Source organism: Vicia villosa, unplaced genomic scaffold, assembly GCF_029867415.1.
Source record: "Vicia villosa cultivar HV-30 ecotype Madison, WI unplaced genomic scaffold, Vvil1.0 scaffold7, whole genome shotgun sequence".
Classification (NCBI taxonomy): Eukaryota; Viridiplantae; Streptophyta; class Magnoliopsida; order Fabales; family Fabaceae; genus Vicia; species Vicia villosa.
This window is the reverse complement of record NW_026706810.1, coordinates 2,026,886-2,048,277: the sequence shown is the minus strand read 5'-3', so window position 1 is coordinate 2,048,277 and position 21,392 is coordinate 2,026,886. Positions and strand designations below refer to the sequence as shown.

The following is a 21,392-nucleotide window of genomic DNA, read 5'->3' as shown; positions in this document are numbered from 1 at the left end:
ATACGCATAACATGAAGTTACATATTGAGTTGCATTTGATTCATTGTGATTGTGACATGAATGTTATGATGTGTTGATGTTTAGTTGTGAAATTGATTATGTTGTTGAGAATGACTAATAATGTCGCGATTGTGATGAAAGTTGTTGTAAGTTATTGTAAGATGAGAAATGGTGAACTATGCATGATCCTTCCTTACTTTGAATATTATCATACGTTCCTTTATACTGTTTGATATCTCACCCCTTCTATTTGAATGTTACCCTTTGTTGGTAACGTGCAGGTAACGACGTGGAGTAGCCGTTTACCGTATAGCTCGAGTCGGTGTGTCTATGCTCAGATACGTAACACTCGGGGGACGCTTACTTCTTTTTGATTATGATGTTATATCTTGTTGGATCTTGTTATTATTCTCTTGTGGGACATGTCAGATAGTTATTTCCATGTTGGTGAAGATGTTATGATTTGGGATTTATGTTGTTCTTTGAACTTCGCTGCGATGTTATAAAGTTTGTTTTGAAATGGAATGACTAAGTAAGTATGAGTTCCTCTGTTATATGTGTTATGTATCTTCATATATGAGCTTGAATGAGATTTCGTTTAAGTTGAAATTGTGTCGCCTCCAATGAATGATGTTTTTTTATAGATTTTGTACTCTGATTTTCCTATTAATCGTAGGGTAGATTTGGGGTGTTATATTAATGGTATCAGAGACGGTCGCTCCGTCTGGCCAAGTGTCGAGTTGTAGTATGGTCTAACAATCGTGTATTGTTATTTTATGTTAATTGATTTTGTGTTGTAGATAGGAGTTGAGATGGATGGAAGGAATGATGTCGCGATTGCTACTGCTTTGGAAGCATTGGCTCAAGCTTTGCAGAACCAACCAAATGCAGATGAATATGGTGTATCTCGTAACTTGTAGATTTTCCAAAGGGAAAATCCGCCTACCTTCAAGGGTACGTATGATCCGGATGGTGCTTTGACTTGGTTAAAGGAGATGGAGAGGATCTTCCGTGTTATGGATTGCACTCCAGCTCAAAAGGTGAGGTATGGGACTCATATGCTAGCAGTCGAGGCTGATGACTGGTGGCTAGAGACTCGTCGTAGGTTGGAGGATGTAGGTGAGGAGATCTCTTGGGTTGTGTTCCATGGAGAGTTTCTGAGAAAGTATTATCCTGAGGATGTTCGGGGTAAGAAGGAGATTGAATTCCTTGAGTTGAAGCAAGGGAACAAATCTGTTGTTAAGTATGCTGCTAAGTATGTGGAATTGGCTAAATTTTATCCGCATTATAATAAGGCAACTTCTGAATTTTCTAAGTGAATTAAGTTTGATAATGGATTGCATTATGAGATTAAGAAAGCTGTTAGTTACCAGAAGATCCGTGTCTTTGCGGAGTTGGTTGATTGTTGTCGCATCTATGAGGAGGATAGTAATGTGTATTATAAGATAGTAACCGAGAGGAGAGGTAAAAGCCAACAGAGTCATGGCAAACTTTATGATGGTACGGTTGGTATTGGGAAACAAAAAGCGGCTGAGGGCAAGAGAACTAGTGGGGGAGATGCTCCTGCTGGTATTGTGTGCTTCAAGTGTGGCAAAGTCGGCCATAAGAGCAATGTGTGCAATGCTGAAGCCAAGAGGTGTTTCCGTTGTGGGCAGTTTGGTCATGCGTTATCTGAGTGCACGCATAAGGAGATAGTTTGTTTCAAATATGGTGAAGAAGGCCATATTGGAAGTAAGTGTTAGGAGCCTAAGAAGGAGCAAGCTAGTGGAAAGATGTTCGCCTTGTCGGGAACTCAGACCACTAGTGAGGATGCACTCATCAAAGGTACATGTTTCATTAATAGCATTCCTTTAATTACTATTATTGATAAGGGTGCTACCCATTGCTTTATCTCTGCTGATTGTGTTGAAAGATGGGTTTTTATGTTGTCTGCTATGAAAGGAGAGATGGTTGTCGATACTCCGGCTAAGGGATCAGTGACTACTTCTCTTGTGTGTTTAAAGTGTCCCTTGTCGATTTTCGATAGAGACTTTGTTGTTGATTTTGTTTGCTTGCTGTTGAGAGGTTTGGATGTGATCTTGGGTATGAATTGGTTAGAACATTACCATGTTCACATTAATTGTTATGATAAGTCGGTGAGGTTTTCTTCTCCTGAAGAGGAAGGTGTGGAATTGTTGTTGGCCAGACAGATAAGCCTGTTGATAAAAGAATAGGTGCAAGTGTTTGCTTTGGTTGGATCTATGTCTATTGAGAATCAAGCTATAATAGATGAAATGAAGGTGGTGTGTGAATTTCCTTAAGTTTTACCTGATGAAATTCCTGATGTACCGCCTGAGAGAGAAGTTGAATTCTCTATTAATTTGGTACCTGGTACTAGACTTGTGTCTATGGCACCGTACAGGATGTCCGCATCAGAGTTGTCTGAATTGAAGAAGCAATTGGAAGAGTTGCTTGAGAAGAAGTTTGTAAGACCTAGTGTCTCGCCGTGGGGAGCTCCAGTGTTATTTGTTAAGAAGAAAGATGGAAGTATGAGGCTTTGTATTGATTACAGGCAATTGACTAAGGTGACAATCAAGAACAAGTATCCGCTTCCAAGAATTGATGATTTGATGGATTAATTGGTTGGTTCTCGTGTGTTTAGCAAGATTGATTTGAGGTCGGGTTACCATCAGATTAAAGTGAAAGATGAGGATATGCAGAAGACGGCTTTCAGGACACATTATGGACATTATGAGTATTCTGTGAGGCCCTTCGGTGTTACTAATGCGCCAGGAGTATTTATGGAGTACATGAACCGTATTTTTCATGAGTATTTGGATCATTTTGTGGTGGTGTTCATTGATGATATTTTGATTTAGTCTAAATAAGAATCAGATCATGCCGAGCATTTGAAGTTGGTATTGCAAGTTTTGAAAGAGAATAAGTTGTATGCTAAGTTGTCCAAGTGTGAGTTTTGGTTGAAAGAAGTTAGCTTTCTTGGCCATGTCATTTCTGGTGATGGCATTGTTGTGGATCCGTCTAAAGTTGATACTGTGTTGAGATGGGAGACTCCTAAGTCGGCTACCGAGATTAGAAGCTTTCTGGGATTAGCCGGTTATTATAGAAGGTTCATTGAAGGATTCTCTAAGTTGGCACTTTCGTTAACAAAGTTGACTTGCAAGAGTAAGGCCTTTGTGTGGGATCTTCAATGTGAAGAGATTTTTATCGAGTTGAAGAAGAGGTTGACGTCGGCACAGATTTTGATATTACCTAATCCGAAAGAATTGTTTGTGGTTTATTGTGATGCTTCTAAGATGGGTTTAGGAGGTGTGCTCATGCAAAATGATAAAGTTGTTGCTTATGCGTCAAAACAGTTGAGAGTTCATGAGAAGAACTATCCTACTCATGATTTAGAACTTGCTGCTGTTGTGTTTGTACTGAAGATTTGGAGGCATTATCTTTATGGTTCTAGATTTGAAGTATTTAGCGACCATAAGAGTTTGAAGTATTTACTTGATCAGAAGGAATTGAATATAAAGCAACAAAGGTGGTTAGAGTTGTTGAAGGATTATGACTTCTGTTTGAATTATCATCCAGGAAAAGCTAATGTTGTGGCCAATGCTTTGAGTCGAAAGACTTTGCATATGTCGCCAATGATGGTTAAGGAATTGGAATTGATTGAGCAATTCAGAGATATGAGTTTGGTATGTGAAGTGACACCTAAGAGTGTTAGATTGGGTATGTTGAAGATTAACAATAATTTTCTGGGTAGTATCAAGGAAGCTCAGAAGTTAGATGTGAAATTAGTGGATTTGATGGTTGTAATCGATCAATCTGAGGATAGTGAATTTAAGTTGGATTTACAAGGTGTGTTGAGATTCCGTAATCGGATTTGTATTCCTGATGATGTGGATTTGAAGAGATCGATTCTTGAAGAAGGTTACAGAAGTGATTTGAGTATTCATCCAGGAGCTACAAAGATGTACCAAGATTTGAAGAGTTTGTTTTGGTAGCCTGGAATGAAGCGTGACATAGCTCAATTAGTGCATGCATGCTTGACTTGTCAGAAGTCGAAAGTTGAAATCATAAACCTGCATGGTTAATGCAACCGTTAGAAGTTCCGAAATGGAAATGGGATAACATTTCAATGGATTTTGTAACGGGTTTACCTAAGAGGACAAGGTTCGATTTGGGTGATATTTGATAGACTTACGAAGTCGGCTCATTTTGTACCTATTAACATCACATATCCAGTTTCTAAGTTGGCGGAGATTTATACCAATGTGATTGTTAAGTTGCATGGTGTTCCTTTGTGCATTGTTTCAGATAGAGATCTGAGGTTCACTTCATATTTTTGGAAAAGCTTGTAAGGAGCATTGGGTTCTAAGTTGAGGTTGAGTTCAACGTATCATCCTCAAATAGACGGCCAGATGGAGAGGATGATTAAGTCTTTGGAAGATTTTTTGAGAGCTTGTGTTCTTGAGCAGGGAGGTATGTGGGATACTTATCTTCCATTGATCGAGTTCACATACAACAATACTTACCATTCTAGTATTGGAATGGCGCCTTTCGAAGCATTGTATGGTTGGAGATGTAGGACTCCGTTATGTTGGCATGAGTCTGATGAGAGGGTAGTACTTGGACCGGAGATTGTCCGAGAGACCACCGAGAAGGTTAAGTTGATTCGTGAAAAGATGAAAACTTCTCAGAGTAGGCAGAAAATTTATCATGACAAGAGAGGAAAGCTTTGGAAGTTCAAGCTGGTGATCATGTGTTTTTGAAAGACACGCCGGTGACCGGTGTGGGAGAGCATTGAAGTTTAAGAATCTCACTCCTCGTTTTATTGGACCGTATCAGATTTCGGAAAAGTTTGGGAATGTGGCGTATAGAGTGGCGTTACCGCCAAATCTTTCAAATTTGCATGACGTGTTTCATGTGTCACAACTTCAGAAGTATATTTCTGACCCTTCTCATGTGATTCATATGGATGATGTGCAAGTACGGGATAAACGCACGGTGGAGATTATGCCAGTAAAGATTTAGGATTGCGAGACGAAGAAGCTTAGAGGAAAAGAGTTTACTTTGGTGAAGGTAGTGTGGTCGGGAGCTACCAGAGAGAGTTTGGCGTGGGAGTTGGAAAGTAAGATGCGAGAGTCGTATCCTGAGTTATTTGATTGAGGTAAACTTTCGAGGACAAAAATATTCTAAGTGGGAGAGAGTTGTAACGACCGTTTTATTTACGTGCTTTATTTGATTGCGTGTTATGTGAATTATTTATTTGATTATGTGTTAATTATGTGTTTAAGTGATTTTTGTGTTATTTATTGGGAATTATTAGTAGATGACTTAAGTTACTGAGGTTAGTAGTTATTGGGCCTAAGTTGGTGTTAGTAATTGAGAGGTGCTGATTAAAGCCCATTAGCAATTTGAGAATTAGTAAGGGTGAGATTCATTCATGATAAAGGGTTGTATGATGATGTTTAGGGTGGGTTAGATTGTATGTGTAGTAACCTTGAATGTGTGTTCTAGAATCTTAGGGTTTATGTTGGATTTTCATGAAATTATGCTTAAAATCATGTTTATGATGATGGTTGTTGATGGTCATCTAAGAGGAGACGCGGAAATGGTTTGCCTCTGTTTTTTGTTCTGAGAAGTGCGCTTGAGCCCGCTAAGCAAACCTTGTTGTTGAAAACTTTTTGGAAACTTCAAATTGATGTATCTTTTGATCCGTAACTCCTTTTTAAGTGCCGTTTGAAACCCCGTGAAGCTTTAATAAATTCCTATCTATTGGAAATGATTGAAAACCTTTGAAAAACCTTTTTGGAAGCTTTGCTTGAAATTGTATGTTTGCCCATTGATAATATCTTTGCAAAGTTGAATATTGTGTAAGTTGTATACCGTAGATATGTGGTTAAGATACGATGAATTACTATGAATAGTATGATGCCTTTGTTGTTGTTGTTGTCGTTGAAATTCGACTTTGAGTTGATGTTGTTTAGCTGATGTTGTTTATGTTGTTTAAGTTGTGATTGTGGATGTGTATCATTGAGTCGCACCCATTGCAATGTTTAAGTTGGCCTAAATGGAAAATGTCTAAGTTGGCATATATGATAATGTTTAAGTTGGCCTGAACAACAATGTTTAAGTTGGGAGTTTACTCCAAATGGTACCACATGCATACGCATAACATGAAGTTGCATATTGAGTTGCATTTGATTTGTTGTGATTGTGACATGAATGTTGTGATGTGTTGATGTTTAGATGTGAAATTGATTATGTTGTTGAGAATGACTAATAATATCGCGATGGTGATGAAAGTTGTTGTAAGTTGTTGTAATATGAGAAGTGGTGAACTATGTATGCTCCTTCCTTACTTTGAATATTATCATACATTCCTTTATACTGTTTGATATCTCACCCCTTCTGTTTGAATGTTACCCTTTGTTGGTAACGTGCAGGTAACGACGTGGAGTAGTCGTTTACTTTATAGCTCGAGTCGGTGTGTCTATGCTCTAATACCAATACTCGGGGGGGCACTTACTTGTTTTTTATTATGATGTTATATCTTGTTGGATCTTGTTATTATTCTCTTGTGGGACATGTCAGATAGTTATTTCCATGTTGGTGAAGATGTTATGATTTAGGATTTATATTGTTCTTTGCACTCCACTGCGATGTTATAAAGTTTGTTTTGAATTTGAATGACTAAGGAAGTATGAGTTCCTCTGTATATGTGTTATGTATCTTCATATATGAGCTTGCATGAGATTTTGTTTAAGTTGAAAATATGACGCCTCCAATGAATGATGTTTGTTTTGAGATTTTGTGCTTTGATTTTCCTATTAATCGTGGGGGTAGATTTGGGGTGTTACACCCCCTTCGACCTAAAATCACTTTGGACCCTAGATGTAGAGTCGAGTGCTTTATTGCTACTTAAACATTGTCCGTAACTGGATAACCATAGAGACAGTTGATGGGTACTTCACAAAGCATGCTGAGGGACATGAGTGACCTAGATGGGGTTTTCCTATCCTGCATAATAGGATAAATTTCTAAGGGCCCAATATTGAACTAGACAATGGCGAAACAATTTATGCCTTGTGTTCAACATAGACATAAGGCCAAAAGGGTAATTATACACATAAGCATTATCACATATTACATGACATTTTTGTGACTTAGGTAGCACTGATTTGTTGCTAGATACCTCTCACTGTTTATTATGTTAAATGTGTGATTAAATATAATTGCTAATATCACGAAAATCTACAGGGTCACACACATAAGGACAGGTTGATGAGACAAAGTAAATAAGGAACACAGTAAGGTACCAGGCGCTTAAGTGATATACGACTTAATTGGGCGTTTAGCTTGCAGCCTTAATTGGGCCTTTAGCTTGTAGCCCACACAAGTGGTTCTATAAATAGAACCCTTGTGCTGAAGCACTGGAATTGATGAAAATTCGATCTGAGAAACCTTAGGCGTATTTTCTTCTCTCACTCAAAGCTTCATTCGTATCAGCTAGCACTGAGACTGAATGGATTTGTTCATGTAGACTGAGTAGAGGCGTTGTTCTTCACCAACGTTCGTGATCACTCCTTTGATTCAACATCAAAGGTTTCAATCGCCACAAGAGGTAACCATTTCTATCACTGATCATGCCCATTTTTAAGGATCACTAAAGGAAAATTTTAATTTCTGCTGCGTATTATATCGCGATTTTCCTTCAACTTCATGTTGAGGTTCAACTTCGAGAATTTGAGGAGAATATTGTGTATTTTAATGCGGAGAATGAAAGATGGTTAAATCTATGCATTCAAAACAATGAGGACATAGTTGCGGAATGTTTTGAAATTACTAGTACTCATACCCGAGTTCTGAATTTTGGGGTGCATTTTGATATTGTAGGTATGGACATTTATAATAATGTTAAATATGGAAAAATTGAATAGATATAGGGCTCGTTTGTTTTAGTTTTTTTAAAATGATTTTCATATTGTTTACATATTTTTGTTTAACTTTTTTTATAATAGTATATTTTTGAAACTACTTCAAATAGCTTATCATAAAAATTATTTTTCGAGATACATTTTTTTGATTTTTTTTTATTTTAACTATGTTTTAATCTTAAATAATGTATATTTATGTTACATGATTGTCATACCCTAAGATCCCACCCCATTTGCATCTATACATTGCATCAAGATCACAAGCTTGATACCCTCCAATCTTAGACTCTCTTGTGGGTCTCATCACTTGGATATCACTAAGCACCCATTTGTATATTTTGTGGATTTTGTTTACTAACATCTAATCAAAATATCCAAAATATATCTTGTTTCTTTCTTTTTGTTTTGTTTGCAAGCTAGGATTTTGATCAGAGACATCCATCATGGTTCCTCAGCTAGGTTTGAAGGTTCTCAAAGTCAAAGCTTAATCATTAGTGATTCTCAAAGGCTTATGCATCAAAGATTGACCTATAGTTTTAGGTTATATCATTCTCAAGCATCATTTACCATCAATGTATCAAAGATTGCACAAGTGTTGGTTATTTCTATGCCTTCATTATTAAGTAACCTCAAGTGTGACCAAAGCCAATCTTAATTCATTTATGGAGATATCATTTTGAGTTCATATATGCATCATTGTGCCTTGAATTACAAGAAAATGTCAGAGGATTTAATTTTGATCAAGGTTGTTTGACCTAAAAAGTCAACTTTTCAAGTGTATGGTCAAAAGAGTGTATCTCCTTCATACTTCAACATTTTAGTGCATATTTTTGAAAATGACCCTCCTTTAAATCCTTAGCAACTTCTCTTTACAAGTCAAGAGCTAATTGTTCATGAAAAGTCATCAAAGATGGAGAAACATTATATGTCATTTTAAGGATTTAAGTGATTTTTGTCCAATTTACCAAGATCATAACTTGCTCAAGTTTTATCTTATGGAGCTCATTATTTTTGCACAGTACTCTTCATGATTCCTTCTACAAGTTCTTTTCAAGGATTAAGAGCTAAAAATGCTTAGAAAGTCATGTAATTCATTGGAACATTGCTGGTCATTTTAAGGCATTTTGGACTTAGAATTTTTCTAAGTGTCAATAAAGTATTTTCTTGGCACATTGGAATCTTTGTGAATTTTTCTACCAAATTCAACATGCCATAAATTTTGACTGAAGCTTCCAAATGAATACTTTCTTGGCACGTTGAAATCTTTGCGATGTTTTTTTTATAAGTTGCAAAAAGAATGAGTGCAAAAAGCCTCATGTGCATGATGCCCCATGAATTTGAAAATGGTTGCTTGAAGTTGAAGTTTGCACCATGATCATAAGAGTTTTAACATGTTTTTGCTTCTGATCAATATTACCTAGTTTCCATAAGAGTTTTAGCATCCAAAACACACGAATTGATTGAATTTGAGCAAGGGAAGTCATGCAATTCTCATCATCAAGGATGCACACGATTTGCATGAAAACCTTATCATCACCACACCTCAACATTCCATTTCACTTCTTCTGTAAATAGAGACCCTATCTTTTTCATTTCACAAGCTTTGATAGCCAAATTCACCCTGACAAACTCTCTCTCAAAGCTCAAAATCCCCACTTCGGTTTCATACTTTCTTCATCCAATTTTTCAATTTAGAGGACCTTCCTTGATCTTCATTGAAGCTACTCCAACAAGAACCAAGTTGAATCGTGCATTGTAGCTCTATCACCAAGTTAGTTTGCAGAAGATTTTCATCACACTTCGTACAGGTAGTTGCAAGAATCAAATTACTTCAAACAAAATGCTATGATGTAGTCCTTGACTCCCTGATTTTCTTGATTCTTTAAAATTTTATTTTCATTGTTTTCATCATTTAATCTTGTTTTAAATTTTCAAAAATGTCACAAGTTTTCTCAAAATTCTCATAGCTCAGTTAAAATAAATTTATATGGTGATATGGTTGGACTCACAATGAAAAGATGATCACAATGGGGATAGTCTGAGCATTCCATGTTTCCAGTTGAGAGATCACAAATTTGGTTGATTTTCAGGTTATTTTCGTTGGCTAGAGGTTGAAGATGATGTGTCATCTTCAACCTGTGCAAAATGAAATGTTTCCATGACTTGACTTATTTTGTTTGTATGCGCGCTGTTTGACTCATGTTCACCATAGATCCTCTCTTCTGAGCCTTCCATATTTCCACATCAATTAATGAAGTATGATCTAATGCCTCAGATATTTTTGATTTTATTGCTTTTTTCAAAATTTGATTTAAATTGTTTTTAACTTCAAAAATCAATATCTCACTCATTTTAATTCAAAAAATACCAAAATAATTTAAATTTTTTCTATGATTTTTCTTCTTCTTATTCTTATTTTTTATATTTTTATTTTCTATTTTACTATTTTTCACTTATTTTTGATTGTTTACTTAATTTTAAATAGTTAAAATGATTTCAAAAATGACCAAAAAATTTCTAAAAGTATTATTGATCATTTATGTTTTTTCTATGGTCTCATATAAAATTTATTTTCTATTTTGAATATACTTTGGTATTTTACCTTTTATTTTCCTTTTATAAAATGTTTTAAAAATCCTTTCATGCATTTAGTTGTATTTTAATGCTTTTTATACTTGATATTGTTGTTTGCCTTGTATCTTGATCATATCTTGATCCAATTTGGTTTCTCTCTCAATCTCTCTCTTATTTTTCCTTTTCTTGATCAATTGGATGATTGATGATTCATCTGGTTCAATTGAGTCTTGACTAGTATCTGATGAACTTTCACCAATTCAAATTTACTTTCCACTTGACCAAAGGATCATGTGAATTACTTTGGGTTGATGATAATTTTGTCCTAAGGTACTAAGAAGGACTTAGTTGATGCAATAATCTTATCTCCTTAACTTAGTCTTGATCACCTTTGTTTTGAATTGTGCTATTTGTTTTAGGAGAATGATCTCTACCATTTCTCTAACAAATATGATACATAAATTTTATTGACTGACCTCATAGATGCTACTTCTATATAAGTACATCTACGGTTGCTTAACATAACATTAAATTTTCCCTGAATCAGATCATTAACTCTAACACTAACAATTAAATCTAACATTAAATGATTGCCTTTCATATTTTTGAAATTTATCTTTTGCTTTACTATTAGCATTTCATCTCATCATTATTGTTTATATTTATGCAATTTTTCCTATGTCCACTTGGACTTTTTGCTTTATTCCTAAAAAACATTAATAAAGGCAAAAACTTAAAAGACTTAATCTCTTCTTTGAACAATAGCTGATATCCCTTGCTTATGGAGTTGGACTTTTGGACCTTGGATTAGAGCCTTGAATTGGATAATTCATATGATATTAATTTATCTGAGACTTGGGATTCTATCTGTTGGTTATTCTGTTTGGTTGTTTTGTTTGTGTACAGGTGTTCTAATTATTTGAAACTTAAAAAGTTTATCTGATATAATTTCATCGGATGCAAGTTCATCTGAGTTAAGTTCAAGTTATATCTGATAAATGATTAATTGGATTGCTATCTTATGGCTATTGGTTATTCATCTGCTCGAGTACTTTGATTCATCTAATATCATGCCTTGAGGTTAATCCAAAGGAAGGGAATTCTTGTGTTAATTTGTTTGACTTTTTCTTGGTTATATTTTTCTTTTCCTTAGCTTTTACTTTGTGTTTTAGGATAGTCCTTTCATCTCTTACCCATCTTCTTAAATTTCAAAATCTTCTCTCTCTCTCTTTTCAAAATCTTCTTATTTTCAAACTTAAACTCTTTTTCAATAAAACTTGACTTTGTCAAGTGATCATCAAATCTTTTCCTGAATAAATGCTAAGACACTTAAGCATGTCAAAACTCTTTCAAAATAAAAGGAGGAAATGTTCAAGTACCACTTGCTTAAGGGGCCCACTTCAGATAGTTCTCCTAACAAAACACAAACCACATTCAAATCTTTTGCCATTTGGCCTTTTCCTTTTAAAATCTTTTCTCAAAGATTATACATGAGTAATCATCATAGTTGAGAATTATCCCATCCCCATGATATTGATTGACATGGTTTTGATTCTTTTCCATTTTAAAAAGCTAGTGGCATACTTGTTGATCTCTATCCAAGTTGGAGCTCTTCTTTATTTTAACACTGATTTTCAAAAAGGTTCATGTGGAGTACCACAGATGTGAGGGGTGATACTACCTCCCCCTTGCATAACCAACCCCTGTACCCTTTTCTCTTTATTTTATTAGTTTTGTTTTAAAACTTCATTGGGTTTTATTCGCTCTTTTCCCATTCCTTTAGAAACAATAAAGATCGGTGCCGACTCTTGCATTATTTGTTAGTTAAGTTAATTAATAGCTAACTTTCCCGCTGAGACAACGATGTCAAAATTAGTCTCTCAATCCATAAAAAAAAATTTTAAAAACTTTTAATATTTTAAAAAACAATTTTATAAAAACAATTTTATAAAATACAAATTATAAATCAAAATTTTTAAAGCTAAAACAAACAGGCCTATAAACCTTTGATACATTGGTAGCCCTATGAAGACTTTGTTTGATAAGTGGACATTCATAGTAAGTCTTTACTATTTTTTGGGTAAGTTATTTCAAGATGGGTTGTGGTGCTTGTACCTGAATTTTTTTATTTTGTAATCTCATGTTTGTTTCAATGAATGATCCTTACCCTTTTGTGAAAAAGATTCTACTTGTTATAAAGTACATTGTTTTGGTGTTTGGTTGCAAGCCATTTTAATGTATCTTTTCACATGTCTATTCAATATAAGATTTCACATTCATTTAAGTGATGTCATTTGTCTTCTCATATCTTTGGGATGTTACCTTGATTTGAGGGTGGACTACTTTAGGGGACATTTTTCCTTGTTGATGGCTATTCGAGAAGAGAAGTTTGTCTGCCATTGTGAGTTTCCTTTTCATGAGTTTATACTGTCCTCTCTGGGATGGCATGTGCCTTACTTTTAACTAGTCATCTGGTTGTTTTCCTTTGTTCGCTATACCTCAAGGATGACTATGTCTTTGAATCTTATGTATGTATATATCATGGATATTTGTTGTCGTACGTCCATTTGATGTTTAGGCCTTCATTGTGGAGCGATTTTACGATGAAGAAGGTTTGTGAAGGAAAACTCATTGATTATTTGAGACAACTTTTTTTTAACTGAACGAAATAAAATAAGTTTGATTAAAAGTATGATAAATTACTCTTATGGTCACAAGTATTTGAGGTGTTTTACAACGGGTTGATGCCATTTCATCAATGCATGTTTTTAGTATAATTTATATTCAATTTAAGTTCTTTCTGCTTATAATTCATTTATGTTTTTGTAGGATTTAACAGAAATCTAGAGAAGCATGGAAAAGACCAATCTAAGTCAAAATCATCCTAATTAGAAAATTTTGTTGGTATTTTATCATAGAAGTTTTGATGACAAATTAAGGAGAGGACTCACACATAAGAAATAAAGGAAAAAGAAGAAAAACTTAAAAAAGGAGCCAAAAATGGGTCGTACTCATCCATCACAGCAGCTCGATTTAAGCATGGTAAGATAAAAGTCAACATGAAAAGAAATAACATTACAACAAAGCCAACACGTCATGATATTTCTCTAATGGAAATATTACACCACTCACACAAAGAAAGATTTTCACATTAACTACAATCACAAACTGCCACGCTAGACACAAAATAAAAATTATGGCACACCTATAAGTCATATTAGTGCGATTCTGTGATCACAAATGTTTTCTATAAATTGTAAAACATGTTTAGTCATTAGGCTTCCAAATTTTATGATCAAATAGGAACTTTATGAAGCATTGGAACAAGGGAGAAGGAAAGACATCATTAATAGTTAGTTTAGTTTGTTAACTTTACAATTTGCACAACCAATTCAACCACGCTATGTGCACCCCTGTATATATTATGTCTTTTATGTTCCCGATATCAAGTATAGTTTTTGATGTCTTGTTGAAATAAAAATGATGTCTTTGGAGACGATATTAAATTACTCACCCATTGTGTCTTTTTGTTGGCACATAGTTTACAACACTTCTACATTTATTCCAACATAGGGGTATGTTCATTCCTTTCTTCGACAAGGTCCATTTTCCTTGGTTGGATACTACTTTCTTTCTCATTAGGTCCCTAATGAGCATGGACCAAATGTCATGTAGATTCAAGTTCAATCCCTTGTTAGTGACTTCTATCGTTCTTTTAGCTTTCCTTGTCTTTTGGGAACTCGTCTTGGTGAATTTTGGAAATGCGAGGAAGCATGACTTGCATGATTCTTGGTAGGCTTCAATAGATATCACTGCATCCTCTTTCATGTGGTATTTCATCTTGAGATAGACCATGAATGATATTTCTACAAATGCATATAGTGTGAGTCTCCCAATGATATATTTGTTAATTAATTTACAATAATCAAACACAATTATACCATCATAGTCTCTAGTGATATTTTTCTCCCAAAAAGTTACCATTAGCTCCATGTATTCCTAAGGTTTGGAAATCGAACAGTTAAACCCTTATAGGTCGCTCCCTCTGTATGGTTATATATCTTTTAGGGTTAGCCCCAAGACATCCTACAATTCCACATACATGATGTCACAGGAGCTTCCCTAATCAATTAAGACTCGACATATACCATAGCTTTCAATCATCGCTCTTACTAGGAGGGGAATGTGAGGGTTATGGGTTTCGTTAATCAACTATTTGTCAAAAAATAATAGTAGAGACGACCCTTCTTCCTTGGCCACAAGGGCCATCATTCTTTTTAGTTTTCTTTTTACTAAGTTACAAGGGGATCCCTCAGAGTTGGGAAAACCTTGTGACATTATTTCCATAATTTTTGTCAAATTTTTGTTGTTGTCTCGATCCTATACCTGGTCCAAATATGGTCTTTATTCGTGCATCTTTCTCTTTTTGTCACGATGTTAATGGGGAAGATATTACCAAGATCTAAAGGTTTTTCCATCCACATTCATTATGATGAGAAGTTTCTCCTACTCTTCCATAACAACTTTGGAAATAATGTTAGCCACAAGTAGCTATTTCTCATCTTCGCCCTCAAACGATTCTCTCTTTAGCGACCCCTGCACTTTAAGCATTTTTCTTCTAGGGGTGATGTATTCTCACACCTCATATCTGTCGCTTTTCCTTTATCTTGGGTTGTGATCTTGTCAATTTTCTTTGTTGATTGACGTCTTCAATAAAGTCCTTTAAATGAATGCACTATTTTGTGTTATGATTACTGCTCATATGGAAACATAAATATCTTGATTTATCTAGGTTGGTGTTATTGTACCTACTGAATATTTCTTTATTTTTTCTTCCGACTTTTTACTAAGACGACCCCAGGGTTGAATCTTTAAATGTAAGACATTAAGGGTTATTTTTTCCTTCTTTTTTCTAGAAGCTTGTAATAATGTATTCATGCTTCTACTACTAACTCTATAAACTCTTCACTCACATTTCTTTTTATTACCCTAAGTTACTTCAGTTGAGCGCAACTAATATAAGTTAGTTTTCAAACCAATATATGTTTGTTTGTCACTTGATCATTCATACTATTTGGAGGACACTAAATAGTTACATTTTCTTTTCAAATACCTCTAATAGTGGAGGAGGTTGTCGATTCAAATGTGTGTCATAAAAAATAGTTTTTGGCTAGGGTTCTTTTTTTTTTAATAATCAAAATTGGATTAAAAGAGCACTAGGGGTGCTTAACCCAAATACAAAGATATAAAATTCGGTTGGGATAAAACCCCCAACCCCAAACCGAAAACAACCCAACCAACAATCAAAAAAAGAAAAGTCTCGGGTCTAGGAACGAATCCTCCCGGGACCTATTACAATGGTTCCTAAAAAACACACTAAACCAATTCCATAATAGGAATTTCATAAGCAATAATCCATCAAAAGAGGACACATCCAACCCATTAAAAATAACATCATTTCTACAATTTCACATGATCCAACAAAAAACTAAACCGAAGAACCATCTCAATTCAATACCACCCGCCTTACCAAATTGCTCCTCCAACCAACAAAGGCGTCCAATTAGAATATATTAATTCCATTAGACTGCTTTCTTAGATAGGTTGCCGTTTGTGTTGGTGTTTTGGTGCTCATAGCTTGCTATTTTATCCTTCATGAGGGATTGAGTATCAATTGTACTAACTTCCATTTTATTAATATTTAATAAAATCTTTTCGTTTGCATTTTTGAACGGTTCTTGTTAAGTATCTTCACATATCTTTTTGGCTATATTTTTATGAACGAATCTTGATTATAGTATATTTCAACAACAAAATAAAAATGTACACACAATCTAGTAAACACGTTTAGCAACAGAACTTGGTACATACTTTTTTTTTAATAATTGAGATAAAGTTCGTGATTTGAGCAAATTGAAAAGCCATTAAATATAACAATTTTATTGTCACATGTTAACTATTAACAACTTGGAAAGAAAACAAAACAAACAAAGAATATAATCAAGTGTGTCTTTGTTGTGTATGTATACAAAATACAAAATGCTTCTTTTGTTTTAATTCCCTTTTAGCAAACTTTGGTATGTGAAATAATAGGAATTAGTTAATCCTTTAAGTTAATATCTTACCAATAGTGAATGGAATTAATTGGTTTATAAGTTGTTAAGAGTCTCATATTGGACAATATATGACCTAAACATGTCCTTATAAGTGGGGGCAATCCTCACCCTACAAGCCAGTTTTGTAGGGTTGAGTTAGGCCCAACCACATTTCTTAACATGGTATCAGAGCCTCGTTTAAGATCCGGTGGACCACCTTCTATGGTTTCCTCTATCGGGCCACCCACCATTTATTTCCACGCTCCAGTTATCTAGTCCTGGGCATGAGGGAGTGTGTTAAGAGTCCCACATCGGACAATATATGGCCTGAACATGTTCTTATAAGTGGGGACAATCCTCACAAGTCAGTTTTGTAGGGTTGAATTAGGGCCAACCATATTTCTTAACATTTGAAATTTTAGCCATTTAAAATAAGAGATGAAAGAGGGTTTAATGTTAAAAGTAGAAGAGACAAAACATTCAAGGGTGTGAATTCTTTTATATAAGAAAATGTCACCGAAGTCCGTTTGATTTAGATAAAATTTTGGTGTTGTATTTTATATCACTTACAATTTTAGTTTGTTGCATATCAAAAATAAATTGAATTCTTTGCAATCGGATTTTTATCGCATTTGCGCTGCCTAAATGTTATTAACCGTTGGATCTTGATTGTACGACTAAAAACATATTTAGTTATTTTGAAATTATCAATCTTAAATTAGAATTTTTTGATTTTTAATCAAACAGCCAACTACACAACTGCGAGAATGCATAATTTTTTTACAGCAAAAAAATCTAGATCTAAATTCAAATATTATTTGAGAATCAAAGTTAGAGATAATTTATATACAATACGGATACTTCTTAACTCAATACAATATTTCTTCAAATAAAGAAACTGCAATGAATTCGTACCCAAAATAAACAATACAATTTTAAAGATTTTTATGTTAATTTCTTACTTCACAACTCATTTATGATATTATTAGAATACATATTAGTTTTATTTCAAAGATTCTTATGCTAATTTCTTACTTCACGACTCATTTATGATATTATTAGAATACATATTAGTTTTTTTTTCTTCCCAAAATCAACCAGATTTAAAATTTCTTTACTAAAAATTCAAGTAGCAATGAAAATTTAGACATAATAAGACAAAATTTGTCTTTATTTATATCGTTATTTTTAGAGACATTGAATTTAATGATTTGTTTTATTTATTCTACTAATTTATATTGTCATTTTATTTTTTATATCATATTTGATGTCATTATTTAAGTGAATTCTCATTTAAGACACCGTTTATTATCATCAGTTCAATGATCACATAAGCATGTCATTTGTCACATCATCGAGTTTCAATCTCATAGAATTTAAAAGAAATGAAGGTACCAAACCTTTAAGCCTATATATTAAGAAAAAAAACATAGCTTTGAAGGTGGATATGTGATGATATATGTTTTTGGAGTATAAGAGAAGATGAAGTGGGGACTACCCATGTGTCATGTATATTTTAGTTGGCATAAATTGCATGTTAGCTTGTGTTTTATCAGACAAAGGGGCCCTTGGTGCATCATACAGTATATAATAATGCCCTTAGAAGTGGATTTAAAATTACCAATGTACTTCATTTCTGATTTTAAAGGTACTTTCACCCATATTAGCTTTTTAAGGCATTTTGCATTCTAGTTATATGAAATAGTGTTGTAGAGAGTAAGTGAGGTTTCCATATTTGAGCTTGAAATAGGCTTGCTGGATAGTTAAATAGGGGTTAAAGCTGTTGCTAAACTCAAACAAAAAGTAGAAGTTTATGCAAAATAAAGGAGGACAAAGTTACTTAAAAGTTAAAATGATTACCATGAGAAATGGTTGAACAACGAGAAAGAGTTACTCATGGATTTTGAACAAGATTTTTTGACCTGATCGGACTAGTTCAATACATGTATATTAAATCTCTTTAAGGTGCTCATCACTCTACCATATAAGTGGACTCTCCTCACGCATCATCACATAAAAGCACGTATTTTTTTTCGTTCTGAGCTATAAGTCTCCTTCTAAAAGTTATACGCACTATTCTTTGAACATGAGGATTTCTTGATTGATTGGAACATAATATGAGTGACGATCTTTCAATTTAGTCTATCGGTTTCTATGTTTTTCTTCTTTTTCGATTTCCCTAAAACTCATGAAGATTTTGTATCTATAGATTTAAGAGTTGTATAAATATTTCAGATCTTAATTCTCTAGATAATATGTTAGTAACAATAATTTAAACATTTTAAGAAAAGAATTTTTCATCGCCTCATGTGTTTATATCCTTTGGTTTGATATTTGGAAAAACTTCATATATCTTTTTCCAAAGAATCCTACATTTCCTTGACATTAAAACAAAAAATAAAATATAATCGATCAAAGAAGTTTTTCCACTCTTTCATCATTTATTTGATGAGTAGGGTAAAACGGACCAAACAAATTTTTTTAAAAATGATTTAATAAATAAACAAAAAGAAGATTTTCAAAAAGGTGGTGGTGAGAAAAAAAAGAATCTTGTGTCGGAAGTCATATTTCTCCTAAGACGATTAGTCCTTTAAACACGAGTTAGGCTATGATGCTACTGGTTGGACTTGAGACTTTATACACATGAGATGGGGGGGTGTTTGAATCGTATTGTTTGAAAAAAAATGTTTTGAAAACTTTTTCTAAGATCTATCAGAGTTTGAAAAGTTTTTCTAAGAGGAAAAATATTTTGAAAGATAAAGTGCGGAAAATAAAAAATTTAATGGAAAAGAAGAACACCACGATGTATAAAGGTTCGGTCATAAACAAGAGACATGCTCCTCTCCTCAAGAATTGATCTTGAGATTTTCCATTATATACTTGAGAGCTTTTAGCAGGTGAAACTCACGAACCCCCTTATATAAAGAAATAGTGGTTAACTTACAATCATATTTACACAAGACGAAGGATATGATCGATTGCGTATTCTCCTTTGAAATGTTGAGACAGAAGTGGCCAAGCTTCCTTCCCAATGGTAGATTAAAGAGGTGAGACTTCTCTTCACAAAATATCTGAGCTCAATATGGTTTAACAGGATAACCATTAACATTTGGGATTTGAACAGGCTGATAATCTAACATATGGTTTTATACGGGCTAACCATGAACCTAATGCTAAGATCATCAATATGGAAGAACTTCATCCTTTTAATGAACAAGGATTTATACTAGTCTTAAGGGAAGTTCAACCATATTAACGTTCTTCAACCTAACTAAATATTGAGAACTGATCACACAATCCCCAACCAAAGCTTTTAATCGGTTTAGCTTCCAACCACATATTTTTATCCCTAAATGGACAATGTTCATCTAAGGTGCATAAGCAACAACCTTGAAGAAGTTTATACATTGCTACCTATCCATAATTACATGAACACCTCACTCACAAAAGAACTTTCCTCACAAAAGCATTTGGCTATAAGAACTAGTGAGAGAAAGTGATAAACATAAACTAGAGAGTGTGTGTGTGTCAATATACAAAACAAGTTCCGAATGAAATGAAATGACAAATGAGGCCTCTATTTATAGGTTTCAAATTCTCCAAAAGAGGAAACCTCATTAAATAAATACGTAAGAATTGATATATAGTCGTTGATAATCATTTAGGTACATTCAAATAACCTTAATCTTCAAAAAAGTTTCGATCTAATCAATTGGCATAATCGATTAGATCCAGTCAAAATATATATTTTTTGGCTTTTTTAATGTTCCTATTTCTTTCTATGCAACTTCTATATATCTTTCTCAATTCATTTCATTTCCACGAAAATTTAAAATAAGTTTTTATTATGTGTGCTTATAGCCAACTACTTCTATACAGAAAGACTTTTGCATTTACAAAAGTTTCACTCACTTACAAAATTGGGATAAATTCCCTAAGCATGTGTCTGGTGTATCCATTGTATTGATACTTTGCTTTGAGATTTCCTAAGACTTTTGATGCAGTCTTTTTGTTTGCCTTTGTATGAACAACCTTTGATGTCTGAGACTTTATCTGATACTTTGTTAATCCTTTATCAAACTCATGACTTTCATCTTTAACTTCTTAGTGCATTGGTTGACTTTTATCATGGTTGCATCTTTATTTTATTTATGATCTTTGACATCATCCTGCATCACGTTGAGTATATGTTCTCTCCTTTATATTCAAAATTTGTTGCATCTATCATGCTAATTTATATGTTCTGTTCTTCATTGTTGTCATCATCAAAAAAATAACCTATTACCTCACAACAACAATTTTCAACAATTCAAAATAGTGATCAACTAGTCAAAATAAGAAAATGCATTAGATGATAAATAATGCATGATCAATTTTACAATTGCTCAAATGCACATAATTAACACTACGCATTTAAAAGACTTAAATGCAATGAAGATCAATCAAAGATATACTGAAGTAATAAACATAATAAAGAGTTAACAAGCACATAAGTGAATACATAAAACAAATACACACAATGATAAATTTTTAGAGACATACTAATGTAATTCACAAATTAAAATTTGCTACAAAATAGTGTTAGTGAAAACAAAATATATAGAAAATGAAACAACGCAGAAAACTTATTCTATTTGAAGCACGGGGAATCTAAGATTCCCAAATCCCTACATATTTTGTTAAAAGGGTCCGATGACAATGGTTTTGGAAAACTCTATCACTTTCCCAAGAAATGTATGTTGCTTGACAGTTTGTCGAGCTGTTTATTATTTCACTCAGAAGTCTTTAGGTAATG

General features: G+C 33.8%; 1 protein-coding gene across 1 annotated transcript; it reads left to right on the top strand.

The window, feature by feature from the left end:
• The first annotated feature begins 699 nt into the window (after window positions 1-699).
• LOC131643135 (uncharacterized) lies at window positions 700-19,853 on the top strand. Its single transcript, XM_058913289.1, has 6 exons — window positions 700-750; window positions 801-909; window positions 1,069-1,295; window positions 1,350-1,464; window positions 2,875-3,272; window positions 19,722-19,853. The coding sequence occupies exons 1-6, from the start codon at window positions 700-702 to the stop codon at window positions 19,851-19,853; spliced, it is 1,032 nt and encodes a 343-aa protein (XP_058769272.1).
• Window positions 19,854-21,392: the final 1,539 nt, after the last annotated feature.